The 22,387-nt window shown below is 47.5% G+C and overlaps 1 protein-coding gene across 1 annotated transcript in view; it reads left to right on the top strand.

Moving 5' to 3' along the window:
* Positions 1 to 22,387, top strand: part of UCK2 (uridine-cytidine kinase 2) — a 60,877-nt gene that overhangs the window by 18,797 nt on the left and 19,693 nt on the right. The window contains exons 2-3 of the mRNA XM_073643008.1: positions 12,187 to 12,346; positions 21,710 to 21,806. Of these exons, the coding sequence (XP_073499109.1) occupies positions 12,187 to 12,346; positions 21,710 to 21,806 (257 nt within the window). The remainder of the gene's footprint in view (positions 1 to 12,186; positions 12,347 to 21,709; positions 21,807 to 22,387) is intronic.

Genomic DNA, 22,387 nt, shown 5'->3' on the forward strand with positions numbered 1-22,387 from the left:
GCCTGAAAAAAAGACTTTTATACTTACCTGTGGTGAAGTTTCCCGCTGTCCGGAGTCGTTTCCCACCATCCGGAGCCAATTCCCGCCATCAGACGCCATCTTGGACCGTTTCCCGCCGTCTTCTGCCTTCTTCCCGCCATCCGCAGCTGCTTCCCGCCTTCGGACGCCATCTTCGGGACGCCGCACAGGAAGAAGAGGGGCGTGGACTCCGAAAGCCCGCGAGAACTGAAGCCCCGCCTCACGTCCGGACGTTGCGTAAGGTCCTGGAAGGAGCCCAGCAGACGCCGACGTCACAAGAGCGCGACGGAAGGTCCTCAACCCTGACGATCCACTGCGGAGCCGCGGCCTACGGAAGAGGATCATCGCAAGGTAGGCCACGGTCCACTAGGGGGGAGGAGGATGTCGGATACGGAGGAGAGCTTCACCGCCACAACCGCCGCCAGCGCCACCGCTGCTGCGGTCATGCCTTTCACCATGCCCTATATCCCGGGGGCAGCCTGGCTACCCCAGTACTCAGGGGAGTCACATACCCTAAATGGCTTCAGAGAAAGGCTGGATAGCCTCTTCCAGGTGTATCCCCTCACGGAGGCGCAAAAAGTGAGCATCCTGGTGGCCCAATTAATCGGGGCAGCCCAAAGGGAGGTAAAGTCCTGGCCACCTGGGAGGAAGAGGACTGTCCGAGAGATACTAGCCCGGCTGAAAGACACATTTGACACCCGCACCTCAGCCGAAATAAAGCTCAGATTTTACGGGTGCAAACAGCGAGCACATGAGAGTATAAGAGACTATGCTTTAAACTTACAAGAGGCCCTGAGAGCCATTAAGCAGGCAGACCCTGACAGCGTGGGAAATGAAGATAAGCTGTTGACTGAACAATTTATTGAGGGTCTACTGTGCAATGCCCACCGAACCCAGTTGCGGGCAATGGCCTTACAGGACCCTGACCTGGACTTTGCACAGTTCAAGGACAGAGCCATCCGGGTGCTCCGAGAACCGGCACCAGGTGGCGCTGTGACCCACAGGCGCCCTGCTATCACTTACCACCAGGGGACGGCGCCCTTGTCTGCAGAGCCTGTGGGAGCTGATGCGCAGGCTTTAAACAGTGACCCGGCTACAGACCTGCACCATCAGGTCCAAGAGCTAACTAAAAGCGTTGCCGCGCTAACCCGAACTGTGCAGTCTTTACAGGTTTCTACTGCAGGGAAGATCGAGCTGGCATCCGGACCGGAGGACATCCCGTGGCGCCGACCAAGGAGGACCCCACCGGCCAGAGGAAGACCCAGCGATCGATACGAGGACGGACGACCTATTTGCCGCCGCTGCAATCAACCCGGACATGTGGCAAGGTACTGTCATTTAAACGGGCACAACCTGGGGTAGAGGGCCAACCCCCAGGCATAAGACCATCAGGCCCATCAAACTGGCGTGATAAATACGTAGGGGGACGTCCAATCTTGCCTGTGGTACTGGATGGCATTCCTATGAGTGCCCTACTAGACACTGGGTCACAGGTCACCACCATCCCGTACGTGCTCTTCAAGCAGTACTGGAATGATTCGGACATAACCCGCTACCCAGACGACGACCTGAGTATCATCGCCAGCAATGGTCAGCCCGTGCCGCAGGTGGGATTCAAGGAGGTGACCATTAAAATCGGTAAAGTCGAACTGGCGGCACAAGGACTGATTATAGTGGACATAGACCGTCATGAGAGTCACCCTGGGAACCAATGTAATTGAAAATTGTCTTGCAGAGGTGATTCTCATTTTACAGCAGGTTGCCAAGAACGCCAGTTCCGGCCAGCAGCGTGTGCTCCAAAAAGAGATCCGGGCGCTGATGAAGCGGCAACAGGTGGAACTATCTGGTGGTGAGATAGGTAGCGTGAGAATGTGTGACCCGTTCCCTATTGCCATGCCCCCAAAAAGTGAGATGATGATTTGGTGCCGGGCAGCTATTGGTCTAAGAGGTAGAGACTACCAAGCAATGGTAGAACCCGTCTACTCAGACAGTAGGCCCACCATTTTGACAGCACGGTGGGTGGTCGATGTACGCCATGGGAGGGTGCCCGTTCGCATCATAAATATCGGTGAGAGAGAAGTACACCTGCCCCGGTATGCCACGCTAGCTAAATTGTCCACCATAAACCAGAATTCTGTACAGGCCGTGGAACCCTTGCCTCCATCTCAACCAGAGGAAGGTAACGGCTCTAAGAAACCAGTGGGGGACTGGTGTCAGCAACTACATCTGGATACTGACTCCACTCCCTCACACCAGAAACGAGTCTATCGGGTGGTTCAAGAGTACGAGAGAGTGTTTAGTAAATACCCGTTAGACTTCGGGCGAGTAAAGGGGGTAGAACACCACATCCCCACGGGAGACCATCCTCCCATAAAGGAGAGATACCGACCCGTACCCCCTGCACACTACCAACACGCCAAGGGGATGCTTAGAGACATGAAGGAGGCTGGGGTAATCAGGGACAGCTGTAGCCCCTGGGCAGCTCCACTAGTCTTAGTGAAAAAGAAGGACAACACTATGAGAATGTGTGTAGACTACAGGAAGGTCAACCGTATCACACACAAAGATGCGTACCCGTTACCAAGGATAGAAGAGTCCTTAGCTGCATTAAAATCTGCTAACTTCTTCTCTACTTTGGATCTCACTAGCGGGTACTGGCAGGTTCCTGTAGCAGAGGCAGACCGGGAGAAGACCGCATTCACCACCCCGATGGGTCTCAGCGAATTTAACTGCATGCCGTTCGGGCTCTGCAACGCACCAGGAACCTTCCAACGGTTGATGGAATGCTGTCTGGGACACCGGAACTTCGAGACGGTCCTGTTATACCTGGACGATGTCATCGTCTATTCCAAGACCTACGAGGACCACCTGAAACACCTGGCAGAAGTGTTCGAAGCTCTGGCAAACTACGGCCTAAAGGTGAAACCCTCCAAGTGTCACCTCCTGAAACCAAAGGTGCAATACCTGGGACATGTGGTGAGTGCTGACGGAGTGGCTCCTGACCCTGATAAGATCACCGTGATTAAGGACTGGCCAAGACCCTCCAGCATAAAGGAAGTGCGGCAGTTCCTCTGGTTGGTAGGCTACTACCGAAGATTCATTCCCGGTTTCACCAAAATGGCAGCCCCTATGCAGGACCTCCTGATAGGTCAATCTCGAAAAGCCAAAAACCAGAAGCCGCCCTTCAGGTGGGAAAAGCTGGAAGAGGAGTCCTTTTGCCAGCTGAAGATGGCCCTCCAGGGTGATGAAATCCTGGCATATCCAGACTACAGCCAGCCCTTTAGCCTCCACACGGACGCAAGTAACATCGGGCTAGGAGCCGTGCTGTCCCAGATCCAGCAAGGAAAAGAACGGGTAATCGCTTACGCTAGCCGAAAGCTACGACCCACCGAGAGGAACCCTGAGAATTATAGCTCATTCAAGCTGGAGTTCCTGGCAGTAGTGTGGGCAGTGACCGAACGTTTCAAGCATTACCTTGCCTCCTCCAAATTCATCGTGTACACGGATAACAACCCGTTGACACACCTGGACACTGCAAGGCTCGGTGCTCTGGAACAGAGATGGATGGCTCGCCTGTCCAACTTTGAATTCACCATCAAATACCGGGCAGGACGCTCAAATGCCAACGCGGATGCCCTGTCTAGAATGCCGAACTTACCGGACGTAGGGGAAGATCCAGAAGATTTGGAAGAAGTTGAGCTCCCTGCGTTCCACCGTCATGGGATTACCCTGTATTCCAACCGTGTGAAGGACAGGCGCTCTGCGACGTTCAATCCCTTGCCCCACTACAACTGGGCGGAGACGCAAGACAGTGATCCTGCAGTCCGCCTGGTGAAGGAAATGCTGACCCAAGCCGATGCCAGTCTGGACCCAGACGCCCCAGAGGAGACTAAGCAACTGTGGAAGGAGAAAAGTAGGCTGTTCCTCTACAGGGAGAAGTTGTGCCGGAGAATGGTTAACTCTCGAACGCATGAGTTGACCTGGCAGGTAGTGGTCCCCAGACGAGACGCGGCTATGATTCTGGAGGCGTACCACAACGGAGCAGGACATTTCGGGTGGAAGAAGCTGGAGTTCTTATTGCGTGAACGGTTCTACTGGGTAGGCATGAGAGGAGCTATCGAGAGGTGGTGCAGAGACTGTGGACCGTGCCACCTAAGAAGGAAGGACCGTGCCAGCCAGAAGACTCCCTTGCAGCCCATCATCACCCGACTGCCACTGGAACTGGTAGCCCTGGACCATGTGAAACTGGCTCCAAGCAGATCTGGGTATGTCTACGCCCTCACAATCGTAGATCATTACTCCCGGTTCCTGGTGGTGGTCCCGGTAAAGGACTTAACGGCTCAAACAGCAGCTAGAGCCTTCCAGCAGCACTTCTGCCGTCCACACGGGTACCCGGACCAAGTGCTGACAGACCAAGGGCCAGCCTTTGAAGCGGAAGTCTTCTAGGAGTTCTGCAACCTGTATGGCTGCACGAAGATAAGAACAACGCCCTATCACCCACAAACTAATGGACTCTGCGAGAAGATGAACCAGGTGGTGATAGACCTCCTGAAAACATTGCCCCTGGAAGAACGCAGTATGTGGCCTGAGAAGCTGCCTGATCTGGTGGACCTATACAACCACATCCCTGTAGGTTCTACCAACTGTACCCCGGCTTACCTAATGAGAGCGAGACCTGGTAAGCTGCCTATCGACCTGGATATGGGAGTCCTGACGCCCGAGGACACCTCGCCAGAGGCAGACTGGGATACAGGGCGGCAGCAGCAGTATCGGAAAGTGCAGGAGAGCGTGGAGCGAAGTCTGTCTCAAGCTAGAGAAAGGCAAGAAAGGGCTTATAATCAGTATGCTCCCGCTGTTCCCCTGGTACCTGGAGAGCAGGTCTTGAAGAGGAAAAGACTGCTCCACAAGTTGGACGACCAGTGGGAGGAGGACCCGTACACCGTACTGCCATCAAGCCATGAGAGCCCAAAGATTTGCGTGATCAGTAAGGATGGAGGAGAAACCACAGCCGTTGTCTCCAGAGACCACCTGAAGAAGTGTCCCGAGCAGCTGCAAAACCCTGAAGAAGAAGATCAAGAAAACCCTCGACCCGCAGAGGAAAGGGAAGAAATGATCAGGACTGTACTCGGAGACTTCCCCCGGTCTTGGACACAAGTAAACGGTGCTGTCGTGGTACCCGTCCTCACCTTTCTCCAGCCAGCCCCGCAAGTGCCTACAGAAGAACCAGTAGAGCTGGAAGAGCAGCCGGCCCAAGAGGCAGAAGAGTCCACACCAGCAGTACAGGAGGATCAACCCTCTGCTAGTAGTGAGCCTGCCGTGCCCCTAGTGAGCCAAAGAGTGCGCAGAAAGCTGCCCAGCCTGCCCATAACACCTCCTACACCCTGTAGTGCAGGACCAGTTAGTGAGCTCCGTAGGTCCACTAGGGTTACCAGAGGCCAGATGCCCGTATGTTGGAGAATCTAAGTTGGCTAATTGCTTTAACTATTTTATGTTTACCTGTTTTGTTGTAGCCGTTGCTAATTATGTTTTTCAGTTACAGGTTTCTTTATATGGACTGACAGGTTATGGACAGTGAGTAACCGGAACTCTGTTGTAAATATGTTTGGAGCGTAACCCAGGAATGGACTAAAGACTGTTAAAGACTCGGGGCAGGACAGACCCCTACCTGGTTACGGCTCCCTGTTCTTTGGTGAAATGGACACCCTTATTGCTTCCCGGTTACGGACACGCCGTGACCATCTCATGTATTTAATTGTTATTGCTTATATCCTGTTATGTTTAGTCCGGGAGTACTAAATTTCACTAGGGGGGAATGTGGCACCCCAGGGGTCTGGTTTCCACAGTAATAGCAATATTACGTCTGTGAGCAGGTGGGAGGTCTCCTGGGCAGGAATCCTAAGCATGCCACACCTCCTGCCCAGTCCTGGGAGGGGAAGAACTTCCCCTACAAAAACTGGGGCTGAGGCAGGGTTAGGAGAGAGGAGTTCCAGACAGACGGAGTCTGGTCTGGACACGCAGAAACAGGGACCTCAGGAGCTCTGTAGGAGCCAAGGAGAAGCGCCAGGGGCTGGAGCTGTGCAGAGCTCGCCCTGGGAGAAGGTACTAAAACCGGACACAGGAGTCCGAGGCTGTGGGAACTAAGATATACCCAGCAGCAGAATCCATCCGGCAGGGGATTCCAGGTCCTCTGGCCATAAAAGCCCGGAGGCTCAGTCACAACGAAGGGACCAGCACCGCCATCCCGGAGCGGAGGCTAACAGGAGGCCCCAGGTCACCAGCCATACGGGTGAGCACCACACGGTATACCCAGGGACGTGGGCTACTTGTAACCGCCGAAAGCAGGGTAGCCAGGAAGGGTACAGACTAACGGGAAGGCCTACAACTCCACCTGGCCAGGGGGACTCCGGCTTACTCGCAGACTAACCAGGCCCCAACTACGAGCCAGTACTCCCGGGGGAATTTGCCTTGTACCATCAGTAAAGACCCTGAACTGTACCCTCGCGTCTCCGTGCTTCCTTGTCGCACCATTGGTGCTGGGACATCCACACCATCACTCCCAACATCAACCTCATCCTCTGCCCTGAGGCCATACCCCTCCCGTTGGGGGTTATACCATCCACGCTGCACATCCGTACCACCGGCCTCAGCGGACTGCCCTGCAGCGGCGGCTTCATAGCCGCATTCAACGGGTGGCGTAGTCGGACACTAATACCATCATACCAATAACTGCCACTTAGTTTGACCACCCTGGGCACGGACCGGGTCACCGCCACACGAAGACTACTAACCCCATCGGATCCGGCTCCGGGTATTCCCCGCGCGCACGCGCGCCGCACTACAGCACTGGCCCAGGGGGTGAGTCACTTGTATGGTTTAGTGCTTGCAGCTCTGATTCTGAGCAGATTTGCAGGATTCGGTCAGCTTCAGCCCCACTTTCACATCTCCATTGTTGCCCCTCCTTTACTTGCAGCATGGGAGAACACACCGTTTTAGACCAGTGTTTCCCAAACTCAAGTCCTCACGACCCCACAGGTCATGTTTTCAGGATCTCCTTAGTATTGCACAGGTGATGGAAGTATCATCAAGGCATCAGGAATTCTCTCACCTGTGCAGTACTATGGAAATCCTGAAAGCATGACCTGTGGGGTCCGTGAGGACTGGAGTTTGGGAAACACTGGTTTAGACTGTCATTGGTGTGAATTGTGAATCTTTAGGGGAGTGGTACTCTCCTGAAGACAGAGGTGGTTTCATCTGTAGATTGAATGTTGAAGGCTTCCACTTTTGTTTCCTTTTTTTTCCATTAGCAAAGATGTAAAGGAATATGCATTGTGTTTCAGGCTGCAATCTTCCAAAGTCCACACAAATTGCCACATTTTTGACAAAGATTTTTTTTTTTTTGTGGTAAAATGATCTGGTATTGAGGAAGTTTGTGCCCCCTCCACTACAAAAAGCAGTGTGACTATTTTTTTAATTGCGGGAACAAGCACTTGGAAGCTTCCTGTACTGCGGCACATATTTAGTGGACACAGCTTTGGCAGATGGTGAAGGGGTTGTCCACTACAGTAAGTTATTGTTAATGGGCCCAGGACTATGGGGAGGAAAATCCCTGTACTCGCCTCATACACAGGCTCCACCCCTCAGCATGCCATACAGTGTCACCTGCCTGTCCTTTTGCATCACATGACCCTGCAGCCATTTTTTGGCCACTGATTGGCTGCAGCAGTCTTATTTAGGCCTTTTGATGGATGTTGATGGCAGAGGACCAGCTGGCGATTGAGGTCACGGAGGTAGGTATAGGGTGTCTCGTTCACTTCCTCCACCCTGTGCTCATTACGATTGACATTTTTGCAGCTCTTGATATATGGAATTTCCCTGCTTGGGTGTGATCTGCTAAATTCAAAACAATTTGATGTTTCTTGAAGTTTAGCTTCTCGTAAACATTTTACCCTGAGAGACTGAAAGACTGCAGGGTGTATATGTATATCTTGCAACCTAAAAACACTGGCCTGAGGGGTGGGTGGGAGCACTCCCATTCCTTAACATTTGCCAACAGGGGAGGGGGAGTACTTGGTCTATAACAATGTTGTGGTAGAAAGGAACATTCACATTAATGGCGGACCCAAGGTTTCTCAAGAACAACATGGTGCCGCCTTCTTGTAGTGTATTCTGGTCTCTTCTTTGTCCTTGGTAAGTGACACATGTACCTAGCATCCACTTGCTACGGATCAGTGTTTCCCAAACTCCAGTCCTCGCTGCCCCCAACACATCATGGTTTCAGGATTTGGCATTGTACAGGTGAGAGAACCTGTGGCCATCTCTGATACCTTAGAAATTCCATCACCTGTGCTGTACCAGGGAAATTATAAAACCTGATCTGTTTGGGAATTACCGATGCACATTAGATGAATTTTTTTCTTCTTCCATTGTTTCGTGGTCCAGTCTCAAAGCTCACGTGGCCACTGTAGGCACTTTTGACAATGAACAGGGGTCAGGCTCCATGTGTCACAATCTGTAATGCTCTGCGTGTTCTGACTCCTTTCTGTCCTTGCCAGCAATTTGTGATTCACTAGCTGCCCTGTAGGACTGGACCAGGTGGGCTAGTCCAGACTTCATGGGCTAGTCACAAGAATGGCTGTTTGAGATACATTGACCTGGCTATTACAATCTGGCAAAAAAAATGGTGGTTATGCTCGTCCACTTTTCAGCTTTATACACGTCAAGTTGAAGAGGTGACCGTTCACTTGCTGAATAAATTATCCCATCCTTGGATAGGTGCCAGGAGATGATCAATGCTGTTCACCTGTCAGTGGTTTTAATGTTGTGTCAGTCACTAAATATATTTCACCTAAGGCAGGTAAGGGGGAGACATTCCAATAGAGAAGCTCTACAAGTTTATTCTTGGCTTTTTATGTTGTAACTATCTCGGTATGAGGTGTGTTCATGCCTAGCTCTTTATATTTCATCTCCATCTTTCAGGCGTCATGCACATGGCTGAATTACAGCTGAGTGAGCTCCAAGTATAGAGCATTACTAAGGGAGCCATAGACGTCTGCAGCGCTGCTTATTGGAGCGCTAACCTTCGCCCGGACCAGCAATGTGCACATATCGGTAGTAAATTATCAATAGCTGTCAGCAGACCGCTATGGCTCTGACAGCCGTTCTCCTGGCCATTATATAACTATGCATGCTCTTTGGGCCAAGCATGCATGTGCTCTTAATGGGGTGAGATGAACAGGCTGATACCAGACATCCCTGGGGTGACTTGTCTACCTCAGGAACTACCACTCCCAAATGTAGGCTTAATGGCTAATATACACAAGGGCATCTGACATCTGGGAACAAAGTTGGCCAAACCTAACATTTCATCATACAACCCCTGGCAAAAATTATGGAATCACCGGGCTCGGAGGATGTTCATTCAGTTGTTTTAATGTTGTTGAAAAAAAGCAGATCACAGACATGGCACAAAACTAAAGTCATTTCAAATGGCAACTTTATGGCTTTAAGAAACACTAAAAGAAATCAAGATAAAAAATGTGGTACTCGGTAAGGGTAATTTTTTTTCAGACCAAGCAGAGGGAAAAAATTATGGAAGGTGAAAAACAAACACACAAAAGAACACTCCAATACATCACTAGTATTTTGTTGCACCACCTCTGGCTTTAATAACAGCTTGCAGTCTCTGAGGCATGGACTTAATGAGTGACAAACAGTACTCTTCATCAATCTGGCTCCAACTTTCTCTGATTGCTGTTGCCAGATCAGCTTTGCAGGTTGGAGCCTTGTCATGGACCATTTTCTTCAACTTCCACCAAAGATTTTCAATTGGATTGAGATCCGGACTATTTGCAGGCCATGACATTGACCTTATGTGTCTTCTTTCAAGGAATATTTTTGCTCTATGTTAGGATGCATTATCATCTTGAAAAATGATGTCCTCATCCCAAAGCATCCTTTCAATTGATGGGGTAAGAAAACTATCCAAAATATCAATGTAAACTTGGGCATTTGTTGAAGATGTAATGACAGCATCTCCCCACTGCCTGTACCTGACATGTAGCCCCATATCATCAGTGTCTGTGGAAATTTGCATGTTCTCTTCATGCAGTCATCTTTATAAATCTCATTGGAACGGCACCAAATAAAAGTTCCAACATCATCACCTTGCCCAAAGCAGATTCGCGATTCATCACTGAATTTGACTTTCATCCAGTCATCCACAGTCCACAATTGCTTTTCCTTAGCCGATTGTAACCTTGTTTTTTTCTGTTTAGGTGTTAATGATGGCTTAAGTTTAGTTTTTCTCTATGTAAATCCCATTTCCTTTAGGCGGTTTCTTACAGTTCGGTCACAGACATTGACTCCAGTTTCCTCCCATTCGTTCCTCATTTGTTTTGTTGTGTATTTCCTGTTTTGGAGACTTATTGCTTTAAGTTTCCCATCTTGATTCTTTGATGTCTTCATTGGTCTACCAGTATGTTTGCCTTTAACAACCTTCCCATGTTTGTATTTGGTCCAGATTTTAGACACAGCTAACTGTGTGTGAACAACCAACATCTTTTGCAACATTGCGTGATGACTTTCCTTCTTTTAAGAGTTTGATGATCCTCTCCTTTGTTTCAATTGACATCTCTCGTGTTGGAGCCATGATTCATGTCGGTCCACTTGGTGCAACAGCTCTCCAAGGTGTGATCACTCCTTTTTAGATGCAAACTAACGAGCAGATCTAATTTGATGCAGGTGTTAGTTTTGGAAATGAAAATTTACAGGGTGATTCCATAATTTTTTCCCTCTGCTTCGTCTGATAAAAATTACCCTTACTGAGTACCACATTTTTTATCTTGATTTCTTTTAGTGTTTCTTAAAACCCTAAAGTTGCCATTTGAAATGACTTTAGTTTTGTGCCATGTCTGTGATCTGCTTTTTTTCAACAACAGTAAACAGCTGAATGAACATCCTCCGAGCCCGTTGATTCCATAATTTTTGCCAGGGGTTGTATGTATGGGTTCAAGATAGCTATATAACCAATATGACTGCCACTACAATCTCTTATAGGAGGTTGTCAAGCTGACTGCTTATTTATTGGGTAATTTCTCTGCCACAGGCCATGGCACTTGTGGGGGGCGCTGTAACTAAATCAGTGTTGGTGCTAGCCCTGTATTACTATGCTAACAAAACGGCAAACTACCACAATTCTTCAGTGTGAAACTGCACATCTCCCTTTTAAATAGGATAATGTGTGTAAGTGGCATTTATGTAGGTAGACGTCTTCATATTTTACATTACGGCATGACGTGTGTGTGTATATGTATATGTATATGTGAGGGGGAGCAGCACAGGTGATCCCTCCAGTTCTGGCCGCAGGATCCATTCTAAATGGCAATACCCGCACATAGCTCTGGCTTCATACATTTGCCTGGGGAATTACTCCACCCAGAGTGCACAATGGATTTCCACACCAATGTTGGATCAGAAGTCTAAGCGCCCCCAAGTACGGCCATTGATACCACAGCCATTACTTTGTTGTCCTGCAGGAGATGACTTTCAGGCCTAGTTTTAACACAACATAATGAGCCAGGATTATGAAATGCAGTTTGTAATAATAAGAACTTATCTGTTTTTGTTATGAACCTGTATAGTGTAACTTTCACTGAACAGAAGTTCCTTAAATCGGTCCGAGTCGGCAATGATTATGTGCTATTTCTCAATGACTGTGCAGACTAGATTTCAGGAACTTATTCTTATTATTTTCAATCTCGTGGTATTCTCCTTGTACTGTGCTTATTCTGCACTCATGATTTTGTGTACAGCCTCTTCTGATTTTTGGCCTTCGTCAGGCTGCTGGTGCCCAATGGATGAACACACTTGGCTGACATACAGGCTAAATGTACAACACACATGTGAACCTTGCCTTGTATTGCAATGTTTTCCTACCCATAAGAATGAAAACTGCGTCTGTGCTAGAGAGAATTCAATGGGGCCCTCATAGTAGCCGTAGTGATCTTTCTGGCTTGTCACATGGCTTATAGCAGTGGTGCCCTACAGACCCCATTGACTTTTAATAGGGTCCTTCAGGTTCTGTGAAAGTGGCGTTGTCTGACAGGTAAAGCACTTAATACGTTATGGTATATATTATAAATCTGTCTTTTTTTGCTTATTCTTCTACAGTCATCTGTATGTTCCAAGATCGTGCAGCTCCTGGGCCAGAATGAGGTGGATCATCATCAGAAGCAGGTGGTTATGATAAGTCAGGACAGCTTTTACCGCATATTGACCCCGGAGCAGAAGAGTAAAGCTCTCAAAGGCCAATTCAACTTTGATCACCCAGGTAAAACCTACTGTGTCCTGACCATATTTGCAGACTGACACTTGGGCTTTTAAATTCCAGATAAATTACAAGGCTACTATTATTACCTGTTCAGTATTCGATGCTGATGATGTTCTATGTGATATTCTAGTGGAGTCGATACTTGTTTCGTCAGGATATTTTGGTTATTTAAAGGAGTGGTCCGAAACTAACATTTATTTTAATCCTAAATGTGTATTTAATGTAGTAATCTAATTTATTTTCTAATATACTTTAAGTAAAAAGTGCCTATCGTCCCCTCACTACTCTGACTACTTTTATTTTTATTTTTTTTACCTGCTTCCTGTGATGCTTCATTTGAGAACCCCCAGTGCATGCTGGAATACTCGTACGAGGGCAGAGATTGCGGTCACTGCTGCAGCCTCTGCCCCCACCCTGACAGTGTCATCAGTGACTTCAGTTTCCTTTCTGTACTGAGCATTTATCAGTTGTCAATGCTCACATGTGCTGAGTAGGAGCTTGTCACTGTGCATCATTCTTTTTAATGGATAGTGACAGTGCGCTCCCTTGCCTGCTCTGATGAGAAGTGACAAGTCGGTCAGCAAAGCCCACGGTCAGTGCACACTGAATAGATTATCCGACGTGCAGAAAAAGCAGAGACCAGTCCCGCTCTTTGAAATGATGTCTCTTTTTAGAGCTGGTGAGGGAGCGCACTGTCACTGCGTATTGCACATTGACAAAATCCTTCTGAGCATGCTAGCCCAGTCCCTGAAACGGACATCACGGATGACTCTCCATCTCTGGGGCAGAGGCTGTGGCAGTGATCTCAGCCACTGCTCATTTGAGTATCCCAGCATGCACTGGATTCTCACTAAGTGTCATCAAATAGGAAGGTTTAAAAATTTTTTTTAAAATAAACATCAGAGTAGTAAGGAAACGATGGGGACTTTTTAATTTCAAATACATTAGAAAAGAGATTAGATTGACATTTAATAGATCACCCCTTTAAGAAAATCTGTCTGTGTAAATTTGTACACCTTATATATGATACTCTTTACGAATTGTTTCCGTGCAGAGAATAATGGTTCAACGCTGCCCACTGTTTTTTTTTTTCCCTTGAGGCCAGAATGGGGTTTCCTGTTTAAACGAGTCTCTTATAAGCACAAAACATCTGCTGTTGTGAGGGTTTCTTTTTGTTACATAGTTCAATGCTAATGTTGTCTTCCCATTGTCACCCAGCTTCTCATATGTTCTAAGTGAGGAGGCATATTACATGACGCCAGTTTCCTCAGTCCCTAGTATAAAACTGATCCACACCCACCAGAACGATAAACCATCCAGTTGTAGCATTAGAAACATAATAATGGCTCATATAATTTACACACAAAAGATTTGCAATTTTATTTAATTAGGTAACAATGCGTCAAATGAAATTAATCAACCATTAAAATATTGGAACAGGTGATGGTAGCTGCCCTGTTTGTAAAGGAGTTTTCAGGATTGGTTAAAGGGTATTCTAGTATACAAAACTTGACTCCTTGAATATATGTGGCTCAGAGTATAAAGCCTCAAGATTTTAGCTTCCTACATAATCATTGATTAGTTACTAGCACAAAATGTGATGGCTATAGCCCATTACCAAGGGTTACGACCTGTAGTCCCTTTTTACTTTGCTGGTTGAGCATGCTCTGTTCCAGCACTATGAGCTAGAAGAGGCTATAACTGGGAACTAATGTGAGGAACTCAGCAGTTAAAGGGGTTATCCAGGACCTTTTTAGGCCCAAAGTATTTTTTCTCCAATAACCCCCCACGACAGCACCAAAGGAGGATGTCACCCCACCCTGATAGGGACAGGAAACACAAAGAGGTTAAATAGCCCCTCCCTCATCCTCCCTCCAGTGTTTTTCCTGTCCCTATTGGGATGAAGAGGTCATCCAGGGTGCTCTGTGCCGGCGGCAGACACCCAGTATACCTTTAAGCCAGGCAGCTGGGACCGGGCAGTTTTTTTCTCCTCCTACCCTTATGCTGCTCCCGTCTCCTCCGGGACTCGGGACCCCTGTCCCCACCGAGTCCGCGCCTGCGGTTAAGGTCCGGTGGGTGTCGGCCTGGAGGCCTCCTCGAGCTCTCCAGTCCCGCTCCTCCCCCCTCTCAAGGCGGTCTCCATAGTGGAGAGACGCACGCTGGATCCTGGAAGTGATGCGGACCGCCAATAACGTCACTTCCGGTGTGCGTTCCACCCTGGAGAAAGGGAGAGAATAACCCCCCAGGTGTTCCTGCTTCACCAATTGGATCAAGGGGGAGGAGCCTTGCCACCCCCCTCCCCAGGGAAAGAGGGAGAGCGCGGAGTCAAGTCGCCTATATAAGAGCCCTGGACTGAAGACATCTAAGGTAGGACTTAATCCGTTTTGTAGTTTTACACTGGATGGTCAGGAATTTACCTTCTCCATGTCTGCTTAGCCCAGCGCAATTCCAGTCCCAGTAAGTCTGGCACTGGGGGTCCTTTCCTAGGTGTAGGTTAGAATTGATACATTAATTACCCTTCTCCCTCTTTTTTAGGGGGACAAGGATCCTGCACCAGGAAATAAATCTAGCCGGAAATGTCCTACATGTTCAAAAAAAATTATCTTCTTCAAGCAAAAGATATTTATGCCAGAAATGCATGGAGAAGATTATTAGGGAAGAGCAGCCGTCCCTCATAGACGAAATTAAAGGGATAGTCCGTCAGGAGGTTCAGTCTTCATTGGCCTCCTTTTCCCGATCCACTTCTGATTCGCCTCCAAAGGCTAAGAAGAGGAAGATTTCCCTGGAAGAAAAAAGAGACTCGGACTCCCAGGACGAAGTATCCCTTCCAGAAGACCTTATAGAGGAAGGTGAAGTCAGCCCAGCAGAGGAAGGTCTGGAAAATAAGAACTATTAGGCTGTGTGCCCACAATGCGTTTTTAATGCGTTTCTGCAGTGTTTTTGCAGCTGCAGAAACACATTAAAAACACATGGTAGAAGGGCAGCAATGTTCCCCAATGATCCGCATGTGCTGTGTACATGCTGCGGAAATTTCCGCTGCGGATTATCATTGCGGAAAAAAACGCAGCACTACCAATTATTTTGAGAAAGTGCTGCGTCTTCGCCGCCATTGACTTGCATTAGACCGCATGGATTACGCATCACTGTATATGTAGATGCATAATCCAAGCTTTCTAATGTACGGATGGTACCCGGGTGTAGATGAGAGGAGAGTCTCATCCACACCCAGGTACCATTAAAAATCTGTAAAAAAAAAAAAGAATAAAATAAAAAATAAATGTATATGTACCTTCCGACGGCCTGCGCAGCGCTCCTCCTAGCTTCCCGGCACTTTGCAGTGGATTGAAGGACCTGCGCTGACGTCAGTCATGTGACGGGTCACGCGACGCTGACGTCGGCAGGTCTTTCAATCCACTGCTGCCGGCAGCCGGGACCGAGCGAAACAAGCCAGCGGTGGCCATCGGAGGATAAGTATATATTTATTTTTTTATTTTTAACCACTCTCTCGGTCACAGTATATAAATCCATGCCGTTTGCATGGATTTATATAGTGTGACCTAGTTGTCACAAGCATTTTCCAAGTGATGCTAATCGCTTGGAAAGCGCTTGTCAATCCGCATGCGGAAATGGCAGTGAATTAACGCTTCATTTCCGCATGTCCCTGGCAGGAAAACGCATGTACAATCCGCATGCGTTTTTTTCTGCCAGGGAGATGCAGAAACACTCAGGAAAAAATCCTGAGCATTTCTGCATCGTGGGCACATAGCCTTATTTTTCAATGGAATTTATGGAAGACCTCCTCTCAGCAGTAAGAAGAACGATGGAAGTGGAAGAAGAGAAGTCCAGGAAGAGATGTTCGGTGGTCTCCGCTCAAAGTAAAAGATGGTGTTCCCGATACATTCAGGATCTAATCCTGGACGAATGGGAAAATCCTGAAAGACGACTGAATACACCAGCAGAATTGAAAGACAGGTTTCCGGTAGATGAAGAAACCTCAAAATGTTGGACCGAGATACCTAAGGTCGATAGTCAGGTGGCAAGAGTCGCTAAAAAGACCGTATTGCCATTCGAGGACTCGTCGCAACTAAAGGATCCTCTGGACTGCAAGATGGACAGCCTTCTCAGAAAATCCTGGGAAACATCAGCAGTCCTTCTGAACACAAACTTAGTCTCCACGTGTGTTGCACGGCCCATGTCAAGATGGCTCAACCAGCTTGAAGAGCATCTGGCTATGGGCACATCCAGAGAGGAGATACAAGCTTCCCTACCTTTACTGCAGAAGGCCACTGACTTTCTGGCGGATGCTTCAGCGGAATCTGTGAGGGTAACCGCCAGGGCCGCAGTCCTATCAAACTCCACAAGGCGAGCACTATGGCTGAAATCGTGGAACGGTGACGTGGCCTCTAAAATAATACTTTGTTCCATTCCCTTCAGGGGAGAATATATGTTTGGCCAGGCCCTTGACCTCCTGGAGAAGGCAACTGATAAAAAGAAATCCCTGCCTGAACCCAGACACTACAAGAAGACCCCCTTTCGCCCCCCCTCGGGAACAGAATCCCCAGTACAAGGGGAAAGGCAAGTCCGGTCGATGGAGCTACCCCAAAGGGGGGAAAGATAGGAATATTTTTTTCCCAAAAGGACAGCGACAACAGAAGCGGTTACGCCAGAGTAGTGGGGGGATGAATCATGAAATACCTTCCCCAATGGCAAAAGATCTGCTCCAGTCAATGGGTCTTGAAGGTAATTCAAGAAGGGGTAAAGATCGAATTCTCCACATATCCTCCAAGAAAAGGAAGGATAACTCGTCTAACCTCCCCAAGATTAAAGACCGCACTGATATCCGGCCTAAAAAACCTACTATCCTTGGGGGCTATTTCACTGGTCCCAAAAACAGAAATACACACAGGCCACTATTCACGCCTGTTTATGATAAGGAAACCAAACGGCACCTACAGAATAATAATAAATCTGAAACCCCTAAACCAATACATCATCTACAGAAGATTCAAAATGGAGTCCATCAGATCAGCAGTTCCCTTGATAGGACAAGAATATGTGATGGCAACCATCGACTTACAGGACGCATACTATCACGTCCCTATACATCCAACATACCGGAAATTTTTACGGTTTGCGGTGGTTCAAGAGGATCAAACGTTGCATTTTCAATTCAACATATTGCCGTTCTGGATATCCTCAGCACTGAGAATATTTACCAAAATTATATCAGAGGTAGTGGCTTCAATCAGAAAAGAAAAAATCTGCATCATTCCCTACCTCGACGACTTCTTACTAGTAGGTCCCTCGGTGGAAGCACTCCAGGAAGATCTGCAGAGAACAGTCCAAATCCTGACCACCCTAGGGTGGTTGATAGATCATCAAAAGTCAGACCTGATCCCTGCCACAGAAAAAACGTTCCTTGGTGTTCTACTAGACTCCGCCAGACAAACCTCCTTCCTACCAGAGGACAAACAGCTACTTTTGAGATCCAAGATATCGAATCTGAAGACCCTGAACAGGGTGTCCCTAAGGTTTGCCATGTCAACCCTCGGCTCCATGACAGCCTGCATCCAATCCGTAGCCTCGGCTCAGGCTCACACCAGGGTATTGCAAACCCATATTCTTGCACAGTGGGACAGATCCCCAGACTCCCTAAACAGGAAGATCATGATCCCTCATTATGTGAAAACATCCCTGTCATGGTGGCTCAGCCAAAGAAACCTAGGAACAGGGGTTCCATGGTCTCAGTTCCCTCTGATAACAGTCACGGTTGACGCCAGCAAGACGGGATGGGGAGCTGTCGTTGCTCAAACCCCTTTCCAAGGGGTATGGACAGAAGAGACCAGCAGGAGATCCTCCAACTTCCGCGAGTTAAAGGCAGTGGAGGAGGTTCTCAAAATGTTGGCTCCAATCATTACGGGCAAACACGTAAAAGTCTATTCAGACAACATGACTACCGTAGCTCACCTGTCCCATCAAGGGAGTACAAGATACGAGAATCTAAAAAGTATCTCAGCAAGAATATTCTTTTGGGCGGAAAGACATCTTCGTTCCTTATCAGGTCTGCACATAAAAGGCTCAGACAATATCCAGGCCTATTTTCTGAGCAGAAGGAATATCCATCCGGGGGAATGGGAGCTGGACTCAGACATTTTCCACATGCTGACCAGACAATGGGGTCGTCCGGAGGTGGACCTCTTTGCAAGACTCCAGAACACCAAGGCAGAAAGATACTTCTCCCTAGATCCAGACAACGTATGCCTGGGGATAGATGCATTCGCTCACCCGTGGCGTTTCCATCTGGCTTACGCTTTTCCCCCAATTCCATTGCTACCCAGGACCTTACAGAAAGTAAGGACCGAGGAGGTCAAAATAATTTTGATAGCCCCACTTTGGCCCAAAAGGAGCTGGTTCTGTGCACTGAACAGTTTAAGCATAGAAGGACCTCTCATTTTGCCAGCAATCAAAAACCTTCTCCATCAGGGTCCAATACTCCATCCAGATCCAGAGAACCTCCATCTAGTGGTCTGGCTTCTGAGTTCACAATCAAAAATGAAGGCAAAAGGACTCAGACCGAGTAATTCATACCCTACAAAAAAGTAGGAAACAAATCACAAACTCCATATACAGCAAGATATGGAAGACCTTCCTAACATGGTATAAACCTAATGTACCAGATTTTTGGCATCCTGACATGACCCAGATCTTGAATTTTCTACAAGAGGGGCTGGAAAAAGGCCTTAGACCCAGCACCCTGAAGGTTCAGATCGCGGCGCTAAGTATCTATTTTGACCAGAGCCTAGCCGAACACCGATGGGTTAAAAGGTTCATGACAGCAGCTACTTGTCTGCGTCCCAGAATAATCAACCACGTTCCCTCCTAGGATCTTAATATCGTCCTTAAAGGTCTGACAGTACCACCGTTTGAACCTTTGCCCTCAATAGAGCTGGATAAATTAGCCTGGAAAACAACATTTCTAGTAGCGATTACCACTGCCAGGAGAGTGGGAGAAATCCAGGCCTTCTCAGTGAATGACCCTTATCTGAGAATCCTGGATGATAGGATTATTCTACAACTGGACCCATCTTTCTTGACAAAGGTAGTCTCAGACTTTCATAGGTCTCAGGAGATAATTCTGCCTTCCTTCTGTCAAAACCCAAAAAATAAAAGGGAAGAAGAATTCCATACTTTGGACGTAAGGTGGGTTATTCTTCACTACCTCCAAAAGACAAAGGCCTGGAGGAAGGATCAGAACCTCTTTATTCAGCCATCTGGTCAGAACAGAGGGAAGAAGGTCTCAAAGGTTACCATCGCTACTTGGATCAAGAAAGCAATTGTGGAATCATATCCAATCCAGAATCTCTCACCACCAGAGAAACTGAAAGCACACTCTACTAGAGCCATGTCCGTCTCCTGGGCAGAAAAGGCTAGCGCTTCCCTCGAGCAGATATGTAGAGCAGCTACATGGTCCTCGGTCCATACCTTCACCAAGCATTACAAACTTAATTTAATGTCCATTAAAGACTTGGCCTTTGGGCGGAAAGTGCTTCAGGCCATTGTCCCTCCCTAAACATGAGTCTTTGGTACTCCTCCTTTGGTGCTGTCATGGGGGGTTATTGGAGAAAATAGAATTAGACTTACCGGTAATTCGGTTTCTAATAACCCACTTTGACAGCACTGGTAATTCCCTCCCAGACTTGGTTAGCCAATCATTTAATTTGAATAAATATAATTTGAAGCATCCATACTTGTGTGGTCCTTTATAAAAAAACACTGGAGGGAGGATGAGGGAGGGGCTATTTAACCTCTTTGTTTCCTGTCCCTATTAGGGTGGGGTGACATCCTCCTTTGGTGCTGTCGTGGTGGGTTATTAGAAACCGAATTACCGGTAAGTCTAATTCTATTTTTTCCAACAGGGAGGTAGTCCCTAACTATCTGCTTGTTGTACTTGGTGCTGGCTCACAGTGGTCACAGACCGCTCCAGCAAGTGATTCAGCTGCTCCACGTCAACAGAGCAGCTCTTCCTTTTCCGGGCTGCGGTCGATGTGGCATGACTGCCAGCATGAAGCTGATTGACAGCCATCTTCCCGCAGTTAGGCAGTGGAGATCTGGTTGTCAATCAGCATGACATCGGCAATCATGCCCTGTCGATAGAGTAGAGTGGAAGAGAAGCCGCTGCTCTGGTACTACCTGCTTGTTGGGTCCACAGTGTAAAAAATAAAGAACTAGTCCCGAATAACGGCTTTTTTAAAGGAAAGCAATGATCAGAAAATTGCTTTTTGTTTTAAATTTAGATGTTTTTTTAACTGTTTCTTCAGAGAAGAAGAGGACTAGAACTCTAGCGCCACCTATTGGAAATGGCACACCTAAACGTCAATATCGACCCTTTAACGAGCCTTGAGACATGATTTAGGATAAAACCAAAATCTTTGGGTGTTGCCCCTTCCTCAGTATAAAGCATGCATTTTTAAAAAATGTTGGGCATTATTTATTTTTATTTTTTTGTTAAATCTCATTTTTTTTATTTTTTTTTAATTAAAAATAATAGAAATCTTCCAGTTTTAATTCCTATTGATTTAGGACATGTACATTAGCAGGAATGAATAGCCTCAGACCCTATCTTTTGTATTGAGGCACCTAATCAGCATGTGGAAAGGTGATTGAAGACGGGAGCCGGGTGAGCTGTGACCACCTACTGTAATTGGTGGATCCTGTGTTATTCGCTGTGTATTACCTGCCTCTGATGATACGGAGCCTCAATGAAAGGACAGGAAATAGATACTGTTCAGATGATGGCTTCCCTTTAATGAGAATGAAATGCTGAAGATGGTTCTCACCCTGGGAGTTCAGGAGATGTGGAGGACCGACCTGGATTAATACAGCAATACAAATTGGGAGCGGTGGTCTGCTGCCCAGATGGGCTGCTGCTGGAAACAAGCCACCTCTGCTGCACATGGGGAGCAGCTTGTAATAGAAACGATGAGGATGTCGTATGAAAGTCCCCGTACTCCTTCACTGTCAGCTGAAAGCTTGTGATGCCGTCTAAGTGCTACATCTGCCGACTGCCCTATACACGTGAATGCACGGCATGGCTTTTAAGCGAGGGGGCAAAAAGATGCAGCTAGACACCTCTGGCAGTGGCTCATCTCCTGGCATCACCCGGTAGACTTTTGAAGCTTTCTTTCTTGACGCGCTCCTTGACTTGTTTCATGGTAAAGGCTGTGTTGACGTTTGGTTGATGGTTGTAGTTGTACAAAGAACAGGTATCCATATACTCTGGAGTTCAGCGTATATAGTTCTACGTAACAAGGGCCTTTTCCTTGGAGCAATCACCTCCTTACAATTGATCTTTTTTTCTCACAGATGCCTTTGACAACGAGCTTATCTTGAAGACTCTCCAAGAGCTAATGGAGGGAAAAACTGTCCAGATCCCAGTGTATGACTTTGTTACCCACTCCAGGTAATCGGCAGAGGAGCTTGCATTGTTACATGTTCTGTAATATGAATAGATTGCTGTATACATCCTAAACATGGGTTGTCAATGCGGGAGAAAAGCTTTTTTGATAATGCAAAATATTTTTGCCAAATCGGACTCTTTGATAGTAGGACCTCCAATAGGGATATATTAGTGTTGGCAGTGGTATTCATTAAATACCCTCTTTGTGCACCTAAGCATTTCTAAATGTCTTTGCATATTGCGGTCTGTTTGCTGACGGATTCACTTACGTAAACAGCTCCTATTTTGCGTTGATTTGTATTAGTGCATTCTAGTAAAATTAATCTAAAGGGAATCTGTCACCAGGATTTTGCTACCCTGAGAACAGCATGATGCAGGGGCAGCGACCCCGATTCCAGCGATATATCACTTACTGTGCTGCTTGCTGAAGTAAAATTGAACTGTTGTCTGCTGCAGATCTGTCAGGTCTCTGAATGCTGAGGTCTGTATAACCCCGCCCTCACCACAGATTGGCAGCTTCGTGTACACTGTGCATAGGCAGAAAAATGGCAATCAGTGGTGAGGACTAAAGGTTTTTTAGAGCT

Source organism: Phyllobates terribilis, unplaced genomic scaffold (assembly GCF_046119375.1).
Source record: "Phyllobates terribilis strain yellow unplaced genomic scaffold, ASM4611937v1 Scaffold_8__6_contigs__length_399053987, whole genome shotgun sequence".
Classification (NCBI taxonomy): domain Eukaryota; kingdom Metazoa; phylum Chordata; class Amphibia; order Anura; family Dendrobatidae; genus Phyllobates; species Phyllobates terribilis.